The following is a 14984-nucleotide window of genomic DNA, read 5'->3' on the forward strand; positions in this document are numbered from 1 at the left end:
AATAATATTTGCCAACGGTGGATAAACTAGATATGTTGGAGAGTTTAATCCATCAATACATACATCTCACACACAGGCGACATCTCGAAATCATCATTTCTTCAATCTTTAGAAGCTTAGCCTCGTGCAACTTGATTGGTAAAATAAATAAGATGAGAAAATGATATAAATGTTTATCGAGATTATATATCTATATTTATTCGGAATCCGTCACAAAAGAATTATCAAGGAGACTTATCAAGTTCTTTCTCATTTTTACATTGATACATTCAATTTTATATACATAGAGAGATAAAAACATCAATAATTTTATACACTAAAATAATGCTAAATAAAGATTTAAGAGTAGAAGAATAAAAAAAAAAGAATAGAGAAAGATAAATTGAAAGAGCGAGTAAAAATCAAGATTTTTCCGCGAGACAATTTCACGTGCTCCAATGTTGAGAGAAATTCCCTAGGAAATTTTATCGCGTCCCACCACTTGTCGCTCCATCTGCAGTTGCCTCAACGTCGTTCCTGCTACATGCGTTGTCGTTCCGAGCGCGAGGATTACGGTTTTATTGGAGGCTGCGTGCGGTGCGCGAGAAGGTGCCTTCCCGCGAAAATGTGGTAAGCTTAATTTTCTGACCGGAGCGGACCCAAGCGATCGGGCCGATGATCAGCTGATCGGCCGGCGGGTCCGACTTGTTTACAAACATCGCGTAGCGCTACCTAACCTCCTCCAATATTTCGCGCATAACCTGTCCAATTTTGGCATGGCATGCCGATCCCGCGATGTCGATGACATGGGATTAACGCGAACGCGATGTTTCGATTCAAGATAGACTCTAATCGTCCAATTTTTTTTTTCTTTTCTTTTCCTTACAGATGCACTTCACGGGCAATGGCACGATGGTCAACGGTGCTATCCGGGGTATTCTTGGCTCTCTCTATGGTCCTCTCCTTGGGGAAGCTGTTAATGCTCGCCGCAGGGACTGGAAGTAATGGGGAACTCACGGAAGCGGACCAGTGGCTTGCCGAGATCGGCCTTGCCAAATATCGTCCGCTCTTTAGGAACAAAGGTAAGTACCGTAGCGTTATCAGAGACTCTTGATAACCCTTGATTCGGGGAATACCGCGGTATCTCGATTATCGAGACGCTTATACAGCTCTATTCACTTTGTTAAACGTATTATCATAAAAAGATGATAAATTCTTTGATTCTCGTAAGAGACGTAAATTAATTAATTTTTTACGCGCGAATAAAATCGCTTAGATAATTATAGGAAGAACGTAGCGTGAGGTATGTGTGGATAAGGAGAATTTGTAAACCAAGTCCACTTCTTGGCTATATGGCTGAAGTTAAATAAATAATTATATATAGGAAGAACGTAACGAAAAAAAAACAAATTATTGAAACAGTTTATTACAATTACGTTGTGCGTGTATTAATCGCGTATTTTGTCTATAAAAAATAATTCCTGATATCAAAATTTTCTTTTAAACTTGAAATTGGTGCCAATTAATACAATGGAGTAATTATCGCGTATGTAATGGCCTGAAATAGAACGTATATTACATCAAGATCGCGTCGATGAATTGCGCAAAAATTTGCTCGTAGTTCTCATATGTGCACTGCAAACGATGCGTAGGTCGATTATCTTCGTGTGTTGGAGGATATACCATACATGCACACGCTTGAAGTTAGCGCCAGACTATGCGCGTATTCGTAATTCGCGATTCGTGAACGATATAAAGAAATCTGATTGGTTGAATTTGACGAATCATCTATCCACACTATACACGAATTATAAACGAATCGCGAATACGCGCATAGTCTGGCGTTAGCTTGTCACACACACAAATGCATATTAGAGCGTAACAATGCTTTTTTTCCTCAATGATTGATTTCGTAATTTGCCATTCATTTGTCATTTACATCATGATGCAATCATTTTACGCATCATATTCAATTTGAATAATGTACTTTGATATGCAAATTTCGGCTGAATTTTATAAATCATTAATGTAAGGCCTTACACTGTAATGAATTAATAAATCTTAAACACTTCTGCGTATAGGGAATTTGCGTAGTAGTATAAGACGTACGGAGAGATTGCATTATGTATTATTATGGTATATCGCGTAATTCACGTTGAAGGATTCGCGTAAATCCTGACAATATAGCACACACACTCACACATTATCCACCGCCATTAATCATACGATGTTATCTCCGTTAAATATATGACACTAAGCCCGCTCTGTAAATCTTCTTTAAAAAATCTTTGGGGAAAATGTGATCCATAAGTACAAAAAAATAATGTCTCTTTCAAACTATGTATCTCGTTTAGAAAAAAGGTATCATATAAAAATTATAAAGCTTTGAGCGTGACATTTCATAGGTATAAGAGTATTGCTTTTAGATTTTTTTTTTTTGAAAATTTTTATTGCTGATTATATATTTGCAATAACGAGCTGACTAATTGTAAGAAGAATTGTAGTTAATCATATTACTTTCACGAATTGTGGTAAATTATATTGATCGCTCTCAAAAGAATATAAACGATAAGAGACATTTATTATCACGATTAGAACGATAGCGTTATTATCGGAAACTTTATGTGTGACGTAATGATTTATTGTTTGGCACAAAGTCAATTCACTCTGCGGACAGTATCCTGGATACTATCGATTATCCGTAAATTTGATCTGCCTTTACAATGAGCCTTAGCTGCTTCTCTCAAAGGAGATCCGACATGTAATATAGAACTTCGTAATATAGATATCCGAGAGAGAAATGAGAGACTCTGCACACTGAGAGACACATTTTGTTCAATGAAATAAAATTTGTTTGAATCAACTAAATCTCTTGTTTGAATACGGGCAAACAAATCCTTTAATTAATACAAGAAAAAAATTTAGTTGGAAAATTTGGTAATACTAACATACAAATTTGATTCAGTGAACAAAATTATTAATTGTATAAAATCAAATTTTTGATTGTTTTTTATTGTTATTTTGTTCACTCAATCACATTTGTGGGTTAGTATTACCAAATTTTCCAACTGCAGTTACATTTGGTTTGTTACATCAACCAAAGTTTATCCATATTCAACAAGAAATTTACTTGATAGTTGTCTCTTGTGATACGATAAGAAAAAGATATATAGATTATAATCTCCATCTTTTCAATTCTCTCGTCGTTAACGAGAGACTAATCAGTATTTCCCGGACAGATGAATCCGCCATGATCGAAGATGCACTGCATACCGCACATCATACTACACTGCATAACAATTGACTGCGCAGTGACACATGAATGCGCAAAATAGCTTATGATATTCAACTAAACGATTTAGTTCAAGTATAACAAATACAATTATTTAGAACGCGATGAGATGGATGAGTTTGTTATCGCAACAAAAAAATTTTATTCGGATAAACAACTCCATGGAAACAAAATAGTTAAGTGTAACATTTAACTTCTTTCCAGTAACATAATTTTTATTAAATAAAACCAAATTACATGTTCAGTCAACAAAATGGTTCAATCAAATAATTTTATTTAACGAAATGGGTCTCTCAGTGTGAGATGAATTTTAAACTTATATGGTACATGCGAGCAATGTTTGCATCACATTCGAGGTCGCTCGGTTCAATGCATTAAAGTTCACACGTTTCAGATTTATGTACAGGAAAAGAAATTATAAATGCCAATAATTTAGAAATGGAAAACTCACATACGTGTAATCGAATTTATCGCGAATATTACAATATCCGCTGATCAATTCGACGACATCATGCGACAATTGTCGTTGACGAAAGATTAATTTGCCAGGGTCTCCGAAAATTTCGGGTTCACTCGAGAAGATAACTATCGACGCTCTAAGCTCATTCGCTGAAAAGATAACGAAATTCCTCGTTCGCCCGCTCGATATCGATAAGAGTTATTCTTTCTTGCTATCTTCCTTGCGAACAATTCCCCGCCGATATATCTGATTATATCGTTAAAGTTCGCGAGTAGCTATTAGGCGGGAGGAAGAAGTATTCGCGATTCATTAATCTCATGCAAAGCTTGGGGGTTACATCTTGCCGATTCCGAGATTAATCGCCACGCGTCAGCGACGATATACGGATGATTGTTGAGATCCCTGTTTTTTTCGTGCGACTTCCATGTTCTATCTTTCGAGTCCGGAAGGAACGCGCTGAAGCGATAAATCAATAGCATTGCCCAATTCTTTGTTGTTTTGGCTGCCAAGAATATCGGCACTTTCTCTTTTTCTCTCTCCCTCTCTCGTAGTTCACGAGCTTTACAGCGTATACAGGGTGTGTCCAATTTAAATGGCAAAACTTTAGGAGCGTGTAGAGGACCGAAAAACTAACAAGACAAAAAGTCCTTTAGAGGTTTGCTCGTTTTTGCTCCATTTTAGACAAAATCGCAAAAATCCAATCTCTCATTATCAGTTGCTCTCTTGAGTTGATTGGCACCGAATAAACTTTCTGCTTCAAGGTTCCTTACATATGTAAATACTTGATGTTATTCTTTACGGTGCCAATCAATTCAAGAGAGCAATTAAGAGACCGCATCATAGATGCAGTGCACTAAAAATAACGAGTAGAATGAAATTATCTATACAGGGTGTCCCCAATTTAAATGGCAAAACTTCAGGAGCGTGTAGAGAACCGAAAAACTAACAAGACAAGAAGTCCTTTAGAGGTTTGCTCGTTTTTGCTCCATTTTAGAGAAAATCGCAAAAATCCAATCTCTCATTATCAGTTGCTCTCTTGAGTTGTTTGGCACAGAATAAACTTTCTGCTTCAAGGTTCCTTACATATGTAAACACTTGATGTTATTCTTTACGGTGCCAATCAATTCAAGAGAGCAATTAAGAGACCGCATCATAGATGCAGTGCACCAAATATCACTAGAACAATGTCTAGCTGCAATTAATGAGATCAGTGCTAGATGTAATGCTTGCATTGCTGCAAGAGGGCAACATTTTGAAGAATATCTGCATTAAATAGATGATAACATAAATAAAATGTAAATAAATAAGTAAAAAAACGAAAACTTGTTTTGTTTCTTTTTTTGTGATTTTCTCCAAAATGGCGCAAAAAACGACCAAACCTTTAAAGGACATTCTGTCTTAGCTTTTCGGTCCCCTACACGCTCCTGAAGTTTTGCCATTTAAATTAGGGACACCCTGTATACATATATATTATCGGCGATTTACGAAGGGGACGCGTTCGCTCAACCGCGACTTTTTTAATATTGTTTCACGTTGGCGCTAAATCATCAGCACATGCGATTTCTTTCGCATTTGTCGAAAAACTATTGCCGAACAAACGACGCGGTAGTCGTCCATGATTCTTCATCACGCTCTAATTTTTTCTTAGGAAATAGCGATGCAGTTGCCGCGTAATTGAGCGAATTAGTCTCGAATGATAATGACGAGATGAGGAAAAAGTCTGATCTGAAATACATCCACTGCTTAAGAAATATTTTTTTTAACGGAGAACGGAAGGGAAACAATGTCGTGACATATCGACATACGCTCGTAATTTAATGCGAATTATTAATATCGAGAAACGCTATACTAATATCATATCCACTAACCGATAAACGCTATTTGCCTAATGGCGTGTGGCTCTCTCTCTCTCTCTCTCTCTCTTACTCTCTCTTTCTCTCAATAACCGATAATGGATGTTGCGCCAAATTAATCGACGCGATACTGTCATTGATACACGGGAAAAGTATAGGCTCGCGCGCAAAATTACAATTATTAACGTATCTCGCAACGCGCGAATAGACATATCGGGTGTAGTTTGCTTCGCAGTTAAGTTATAGTCATTCTTGACATGAGCATATAGACTCGGTTAAACGGCTATAGTTATCGATAACAAAAGATTTAACTTAACTAAGTACGGATCGTTTGTTGGCGTCTCTCTGTAATTCGACGAACATTCCTCGAGTATTGTTATCAAAGCGTTCTCTATTCGCCGTCTCGAGTTTAGCACTTATAATGGAAATTGCACATTAGACGCGACGTTCTTTCCGCGTTTCTGGTGGCGCAAACTCCGCTGCGTTTTGTGGCGAAAGAAATCCAGAGCGTCGAAGGTTGTCTAGGTTCTGGTTAGCGAGTGCGGAATGGCGATGAAGCCTTGAAAATGAATAATGAATAAATACACGCGGCATTCGGATCCGCATCGATCCACCTCCGAGAGTGGATGTCGTCGGACATGCACGACTATTCGTTTCGACCACTTTCCGCAATCGATGCGGGAAGGTATGTTTACAGGCTCCTCGCGCGCGTTCGTTCAAGCGGATAGCTCGATTTGCGATCCCCGGGAACGAGAAAATTCGAGGGAAATCGAAGACTATTTAAAGTTAGTTGCCGCGATATTTTAATCGTCGCGTTACAACTTGAGTGAGCAGTTAAAAGTTGCAAATGATGACGTTAATTCTACTACTGGACACATAAATACGCTAATGTTATAAGAAAGATAAGTAATATTGTGTCGTCTAACGGAAAAGGGGGCTTTTTTTTTTAGGATGTTTACTCCCTGGAAAAACATGGAAAACCTGAATCCTCAGAGAATATTTTTGTATGTGAAGAAATCAGGGAATTCTCATGAAATTTTATAGGAACTCGAGGAATTTAAAAAAAAATCTCTCTGATAATTTTGCTCTTTATACTATAAGCAGCAGGCAATCCGTTAAAATATATTATAAATATCTATCTTTATTTTTATATATTTAATGTTTTAACAAAATATTGAATATACAACACATTTCATTTATTTTAATTTTTAATAATAAAAAATGAAAATGTTATTCAAGATAAAAAAATTTTATCTTAACAAAAATTATTCAGTTTTTTTTTTCCGGTACATTTGTAAATCTAACACTTGAAACTTAAGTGGCTTTGCGTTTTTCCTTCGTATGGGTGAAAAACGTTAGAAAACGCGTAGAATAAAAACATTTATTTTAGGAAATAACATCAAAAAATCTTTAAAATATTTTCTATACCTGGAATTTTGAATAAAAATATCTGGAAGATCAAGGAATCTTCAGGGAATTTTTTTACAAGATTCGAGTAGGCATTCTGTTTTTAATCTTGCTATCAAATAACTTTTCAATTAAGCTTGAGTAATTAGCTCGAACATCGAGACTGCGACTTGCGTTGCATTAATTACATCGAGATAATTGGACATTTGTATGTCGTTTATGGCAAACATTTGTATGCCGACGAAGCGTCGTCATCGTCAATAGTCGAAAACTATTATTCGTATTATTCGACATGAGGAATTCTTCTAGTTTTTTATAGTAGCTAGATAATTTTGTCGCCACTCGACGAGGAACAGGTCGTAATTATCGGAAAAAGTACAAGCCCAATTTTTAACGACCGAACTAGTCCGAAACCAATATCGCAATGTGCTCGGGCAATGTTCCTTTAGGTTGCTCCTACACTATAGTGCGACGTCGGAATCATTTTTATCGATCTCGACGAAATTACGGTCTCCGTCGTTTTCCGGACGCGAAATGTCAGTGGAATTACGTCTTCCGGATTCGTCGAGGCGCGAGAATATTGCCATCAGGTTATTTCGAAGTCTCGATATTAAAATGAAAATTGTCGGGAGATTTGAATAGCGAGAGAAAATCTTAAAAGATTTAAAAGAAATGAAAATTATATAGGGTATCCCGAATTTTTATATCGTTTTTATTGTCAGTTATGATAATTTAATATTTTGTTTAAAGTATCTTATTATTGAACTTTTAAATATATCTGTGAGAAAATATAATTTTTTTTTTTTAAATATACAGAGTGGGACATTTATATCGAGACACCTAAATATCTAAAAAATAAGGCAAGATAGAAAGAAATGTTTCAGACAAAAGTTGTTCGGTTCTAAGGGGGTCATAAGATAGTGCCATTAGTTTGATCTTGGCTGAAGGTGCTTCGGAAATTTCAATTTTTTTTTTTTTTTTTTTTATTATTATTATTATTATTATTATTATGAAAACATCTTAATTTTTTTACATAAATCAATTTCTTGCAATATTCTGCATAAAAAGTTACAGGGGTATGATGGCCAGAAGTTTAATAGTTTACGAGATATTTTATACTTTATTTTATTACTTTACTTCGAGATAATTTTACATAAACTATGAAATATCTCATAAAATTATTTATTTTGCAATAATGTTACCTTAATATTTTAAGCTAAAAAAATGAAACGCATCAATTGGTGTAAAGAAAATAAAACAAGATTGACATTGAAATCTTCGAAGCGCCTCCACCCAAGGTCAAACTAATGGCACCATCTTATGATCCCCCTTAGAACCGAACAACTTTTGTCCGAAACATTTCTTTCTATCTTGCTTTATTTTTTAGATATTTAGGTGTCTCAATATAAATACCCCACCCTGTATATATATATATATATATATATATATATATATATTTATTTAATTATAATTCTCTCTCTCTCTCTGTTTCAGAATGACAAGCCTTTTTTTACTATCTAAATATATCTTATTTCTCTCTAAATCAATTTTGAAAATCGGAACGAAGTTCTAAGTTAATCGAACATAATTTATATTGGAAAAGATAAGATTTCTGCTATATGTAAAAAGCTTTCATCTTTTTGAATTTTATTCGAGATGATCTCGTTCACCTATTTCTATATACTCTTCTTCTCTATACTTCGCAAGGGAAATCGATTTTTTTTATTATTATACAGATATATTGCTATATCGCGTATATCTTATATAATTTTAAATTTTGATTCTCCTCATTTTATACAATTACAAATTGGCAATCGAGATTCAGCGAGAGATCGTGTCGTTCTACTTAGCGGGAGTCCTTTTTGTTTTCTGCAAGAAGCGAAATGCATCTCCGTACCTGGCGTTAAAGTTCTCTCTCTTATGGAGTATTTTATCGTGCGATACACAAAAGAAATTGACGTCATCCCGCGAAAGTATTGAGATATGTAGTATAGTTAACGACGTAATGAGACGTAACTTTCAAGTAATCGACATTAAGTTTCTAAAGTTAAAAAATTCTACTTGATTTTTATCTGCCTCATACAACATGAAAATTTATAAAGATATAATCGCGAGACGAAATATTTCTTGTACTACGAAATGTGAGAAATGGCTCAGAGTTTGAAAATTATTATCTTGTCGATGAAAAGCGTTTCTTTAAATAAAAATTCAAAAAAGATCAACGTTTGCACATTTCTATCGAATTTATTTCGTTCAAATAGATTCATCCGCGGCTTTTTCGTCGAAGATGTTATTGAAATATCCTTGCGAGATGAGAATGGGACTCGCGTGACGTACATTCCGCTTGGCAATGCTCCCCGACAATTGTTCGATTTTCGCGAATGTCGATTCCAACCCAGTCACGTGTCTAACAATGCTCTCTCGTATCTCAACGGTATATATTCTCGTTGAATTTAGATTTCTTTTCAGAGCGTCTCGTGACTTTTATGTGACTATCGCGCGTTCTTTTATATCACCGGTTTTGCGAAATGCATTGTTCATTATGGCAAAATATGTATGATAATAGACAAAATGGTACTTTCGATGATAAGAAATAATATCTAACATATTTAGCTATAATTTTGTAATCGTTAAAAAGATATTCTCGCGATAAATATTTCCTTATTTAAAATACGAGGGAATATTCCACGAGATAAAAGACTAAACTTTTCCAGTGTGTTTGACAAGTCATTTTGCATCAAGGTTATGCACACTGAGAGACCCATTTTGTTGAATAAAATAAAATTTGTTTGAATCAACTAAATCTCTTGTTTGGATATGGGTACAAACAAATCCTTTAATTAATACAACAACAAAAATTTAGTTGGAAAATTTGGTAATACTAAAACCCAAATTTGATTTAGTGAACAAAATTATTATTTGTATAAAATCAAATTTTTGATTGTTTTTTATTTTAATTTTGTTCACTGAATCACATTTGTGTATTAGTATTACCAAATTTTTCAACTGCAGTTACATTTGCTTTAGTTACATCGACCAAAGTTTATCCATATTCAACAAGAAATTTACTTGACAGTTGTCTCTTGTGATACGATAAGAAAAAGATATATAGATTATATTCTCCATTTTTTCAATTCTCTTGTCGTTAACGAGAAACTAATCAGTATTTTCCGGACAGATGAATCCGCCATGATTGAAGGTGCACTGCATACTGCACATCACACCACACTGCATAACAATTGACTGCGCAGTGACACATGAATGCGCAAAACAGCTTATGATATTCAACTAAACGATTAAGTTCAAGGAACAAATACAATTATTTAGAACGCGATGAGATGGATGAGTTTGTTATCGCAACAATAAAATTTTATTCAGATAAACAACTCCATGCAAAAAAAATAGTTTGTTAGTGTAACATTTAACTTCTTTCCCAGTAACATAATTTTTATTAAATTAAACCAAATTACATGTTCAGTCAACAAAATGGTTCAACCAAATAATTTTGTTTTATTTAACGAAATGGGTCTCTCAGTGCCAGTGTGTATGTGATACTCAGGATTAGGAAGTAACGTGTTACTTTCCAATCCTGAATATCACATACACAGAATATCACAACGCCGTTACCGTTACAGTTACTTTTTTTAGGCAACGGATTGGTAACGGCATTACTTTTCGTTGTCTGTATTGGTAACGGTAACGCCGTTACATTTTTTCACTAACGAGTAACGATTTTAACAGTTACTTTTATCGTTACTTTGTTTTTGACTAATGGCTCTGGAACATAGAATGCGTCAACGCGTTACGCATGATAAGAATGCCATAGCCAATCAATCGTCTTCTTATATTAAAGCCGCAAAGGTGTCATCTAAATGATGATACCGTGGAGCATCAACTTCTCTTAAAAATAAATAAAATATTTTGATAAAATTTATTTGATAAAGGAAAGATTGTGAATTACCTTAAGAGACTAAGAATTTATATTATTATATAGTTTGTTATATGGTTTATATATATTATAAATTAATAAAGAAATATAAAAATGTAAACTTGGTATTTCTATATTAATATTAAGAATTCATGTATTATATTAGTATTAATTATAATATACTAATTTAATATTGATATATTATATAGTATCGAATTAATATATTATAAACAAAGTAACGAAAATAGTAACGATTCGTTAATTTTTGAGTAACGGTAACGGTAATGAGTTACTTTTTAAAATCGGTAACGAGTAACGGTAACGAGTTACTTTTCAAAGAAAGTAACGGTAACGGTAACGAGTTACTTTTCAAAGAAAGTAACGGTAACGGTAACGTGTTACTTTTCAAAGAAAGTAACGGTAACGAGTTACTTTTCAAAGAAAGTAACGGTAACGGTAACGAGTTACTTTTCAAAGAAAGTAACGGTAACGGTAACAAGTTACTTTTTAAAAAAAGTAACGGTAACGGTAACGTGTTACTTTTCAAAGAAAGTAACGGTAACGGTAACGTGTTACTTTTCAAAGAAAGTAACGGTAACGGTAACGAGTTACTTTTCAAAGAAAGTAACGGTAACGGTAACGTGTTACTTTTCAAAGAAAGTAACGGTAACGGTAACGAGTTACTTTTCAAAGAAAGTAACGGTAACGGTAACGAGTTACTTTTCAAAGAAAGTAACGGTAACGGTAACGAGTTACTTTTATAAAGTAACGTTACCAACTCTAGTGATATTCACATACATAGCAATGCATTCATATCATTTCATGAAAAATATTTGAATGTGTTCTCTAGATTTTTCCATTTACGGTCCCCTTTCCCAAAATTTCCCTCTTCTCTCCCTTTTTTTTTTTCTTTTTTTTTAAACCGATCATCGATCTCCCGGATACTGACGCGCGCGTTACAGCCAGGGTACACATCGGGCGCGCTTTACAATCGGGAACACTTTGCGTTACGGGGATGGATGCGGGTCGCGGGGGTGGCGTGGCCATGGCGTGGCGACGCCTCGAAGACGAGAGCACGGCCGCGCTCAAAAGGCGACATGAGTAGGTCGACGGCGTGATACCCCCGTCGGGGGGTAACGAGAGATAGAGAGAAAGAGAAAGGAAAAGAGAGAGAGAGAGAGAGAGAGAAAAGGTTGGCGTGGTCCTCTCGCGCTTGCTCGTAGTGGGGTCGGCGCGACGCGGAGGGTCGGCTCCGGCCGCGTAATCGTATCGCATGCAGTGGCCTGACGTGAGTCCGCGCGAGCGCGTCGTATCGGGGATAGAGTCGTGTTCTTATCAGTTATCGGATCGCGTTATTTGAAGAGATCGAATCTTGAATCTTGTCCCAAGATTTGGCACGTCTGTCGCGGTCCCTCTTCTTTCACTTGTCGCACCTTCTTCTTCTTTTCGTCGTCATCTCTCTCTCTCTCTCTTTCCTCTCTCTTCTTCACGCGCTCACGCACGCGGGGAATTATGCTCGCGGTCAACGAGCGCATCCGCGATAGAAACAGCGTCCTTGTCAACGGTGAGGCTGCGAGCGAGGCTGGTCGCGCGGAAAGCCTTTGACACGCTGGCGGTCAACCCGACCCTTAACACAACACCATCGCTACCATCAGCGGAATCTAGTCGAACGTAGGAGCGACCCGTGTTTTCGGAAGGTGCATCCTCGTCCCCATCTTTCCACTTCCCATTTTCACAGCCTCGCACCTTACACCGACCTGAAATCCCGTAGATATCGTCGTTCTCTAGGATCACTTCCTTTCTTCCCTTCTCTCGCGAGAAGAAACTATTCTCGTGTCATAAGCTCACGAGCGATTGAAGGCTGCCGATCGTGATCTCGAAAGTGCAAATTTTCATGGCGTGATAAGATTTCTTCTTTTTTTTTATCTCTCTTGTCTCTTCCTGTCTTTCCCTCGTTCTTCGAGTAAGTATTGGAAGTCGAGGTTTCAGAGTCTCAGGAGAGAGAGAGAGAGAGAGAGAGAGATGGGAGTCGCCGTCGGTTTAAACCGTAAGTTTACCACTGCACCCGCTACATCCGTTCGTACCAAACAGCGGACGCGCACTTCTTTACGAGACACGACATACGCTTGTATACAAACTATAACTATATCGAATCGCTATAATTGTATATTACTTGCCATAGACATCATCGGAGCTTAATCTCGGAGAAGACGCATCGCTTTTCGTTAAGAAATCGCATAATCTCATTTCAGCAAATCACATCTCAGTTCACGCTTTCATGATTATAGCTGAAGAAAAAAATCTGCTTTATTTTCTCTTGATCTTTTTTAATTAATTTATGAGATTAATTAGGCGATTTATATCATAAACCTCTTACAACTTTTTATAGTACGAAATTAAGGTAGTGATACACTGAGAGACCTATTTGGTTAAATAAAACAAAATTATTTGATTGTATCATTTTCTTGATTGAACATGTAATTTGGTTTTATTTAATAAAAATTATGTTACTGGAAAGAAGTTAAATGTTACACCATCAAACTATTTTGTTTGCATGGAGTTGTTTATCTGGATAAAATTTTATTGTTGCGATAACAAATTCATCCATCTCATCGCGTTCTAAATAATTGTATTTGTTACTTGAACTAAATCGTTTAGTTGAATATCATAAGCTATTTTGCGCATTCATGTGTCATTGCGCAGTCAATTGTTATGCAGTGTAGTGTAATGTGCAGTACGCAGTGCATCTTCAATCATGGCGGATTCATCTGTCCGGGAAATACTGATCAGTCTCTCGTTAACGACGAGAGAATTGCAAAGATGGAGAATATAATCTGTATATCTTTTTCTTATCGTATCACAAGAGACAACTGTCAAGTAAATTTTTTGTTGAATATGGATAAACTTTGGTTGATGTAACAAAAGCAAATGTAACTGCAGTTGGAAAATTTGGTAATACTAACACACAAATGTGATTCAGTGAACAAAATTAAAATAAAAAAAACAATCAAAAATTTGATTTTAACAATTAATAATTTTTGTTCACTGAACCAAATTTGTGTGTTAGAATTACCAAGTTTTCCAACTAAATTTTGTTGTTGTATTAATTAAAAAATTTGTTTGACCATATCCAAACAAGAGATCTAGTTGATTCGAACAAATTTTATTTCATTCAACAAAATGGATCTCTTAGTCTTAGTGTATAAAAAAGATTAATATGAATAATAATAACCATATATAAATTTGCTTCGATTAACTTCATTTTTTCCGACAAGATACGATCGAAAATATTTTTTATTCCTCAGTATCAGAGATGGTGATATTTGTTTTTAAAGTGTTTTTGCCACGATAGGATGCTTGACGACACGTTTAAAGGAACACGCCCTTAATTCGCGCCGTACCGTAATCTTGGAGCATAAAACTCGGCACTTTTTAAAAAAAGGACGAGCGTGTATGAAATCCTATTACAAGGCGATGGTTAATTCATTTCCGTTTCTGACGGAATGAGCGCATTCGGGTCACGACGAAAGTTTCCGGACTGCAGGATAATGCGATCGGTGGTTTCTCTTCACCAAAGTTTCCTCGAAGTTGAATTTCTCTGTGCTAGAAATTCGATACCGATGATCGGGCGGCACCGACGATGGCGGATCTATGCACGAACGAGTCCGAAACTTTGTTATAGAAAGGGAGATTAGGATGAGAAAGATAGGAGAGGGAGAGTGAGTTTCGGATTCCGAAGGACTCATCTTCATCATCCAACTTTAAAGTCCATCTCTTTTAAGTCGAAGACAAATATGCCAGGCAAAAAAAGACATTGTTTCGCGCGATGCTTGGTGACCGATGTTGTTTTCATTTCGGAGTAAATTTGGTTTTATCAAACAAATACAGCGGATATGATTCACTATTCTTGCGTGGGTTAATCTTTAATCATTTGGCAATAAAACTCTGTTTTTCTTTCTCTTTCCCCTCATTATCAGGATTTCGCGATATTTGCCTAGATTTTTCTACGACCCGCGTACACTGATTCTTAATCCTAGAATGCCACGTTACACACTGAGAGATCCA

General features: G+C 35.9%; 1 protein-coding gene across 5 annotated transcripts in view; it reads left to right on the forward strand.

Annotated features, from left to right (window-relative positions):
• LOC138940775 (apoptosis-resistant E3 ubiquitin protein ligase 1) overlaps window positions 1–14984 on the forward strand; it is an 86114-nt gene that overhangs the window by 49246 nt on the left and 21884 nt on the right. Inside the window, exons 1-2 of one of the 5 annotated variants that reach the window (XM_070309980.1) lie at window positions 501–609; window positions 868–1061. In XM_070309980.1, coding sequence (XP_070166081.1) covers window positions 884–1061 — 178 coding nt within the window. In that variant the 5' untranslated portion in view covers window positions 501–609; window positions 868–883. Of the gene's footprint in view, window positions 1–500; window positions 610–867; window positions 1062–12193; window positions 12967–14984 lie in introns of those variants that run through there. The other 4 variants (XM_070309981.1, XM_070309983.1, XM_070309982.1 and 1 more) reach the window with 4 other exon arrangements.

Source organism: Polyergus mexicanus, unplaced genomic scaffold, assembly GCF_030449975.1.
Source record: "Polyergus mexicanus isolate NDT 795.1 unplaced genomic scaffold, iyPolMexi1.0 SCAF_17, whole genome shotgun sequence".
Classification (NCBI taxonomy): domain Eukaryota; kingdom Metazoa; phylum Arthropoda; class Insecta; order Hymenoptera; family Formicidae; genus Polyergus; species Polyergus mexicanus.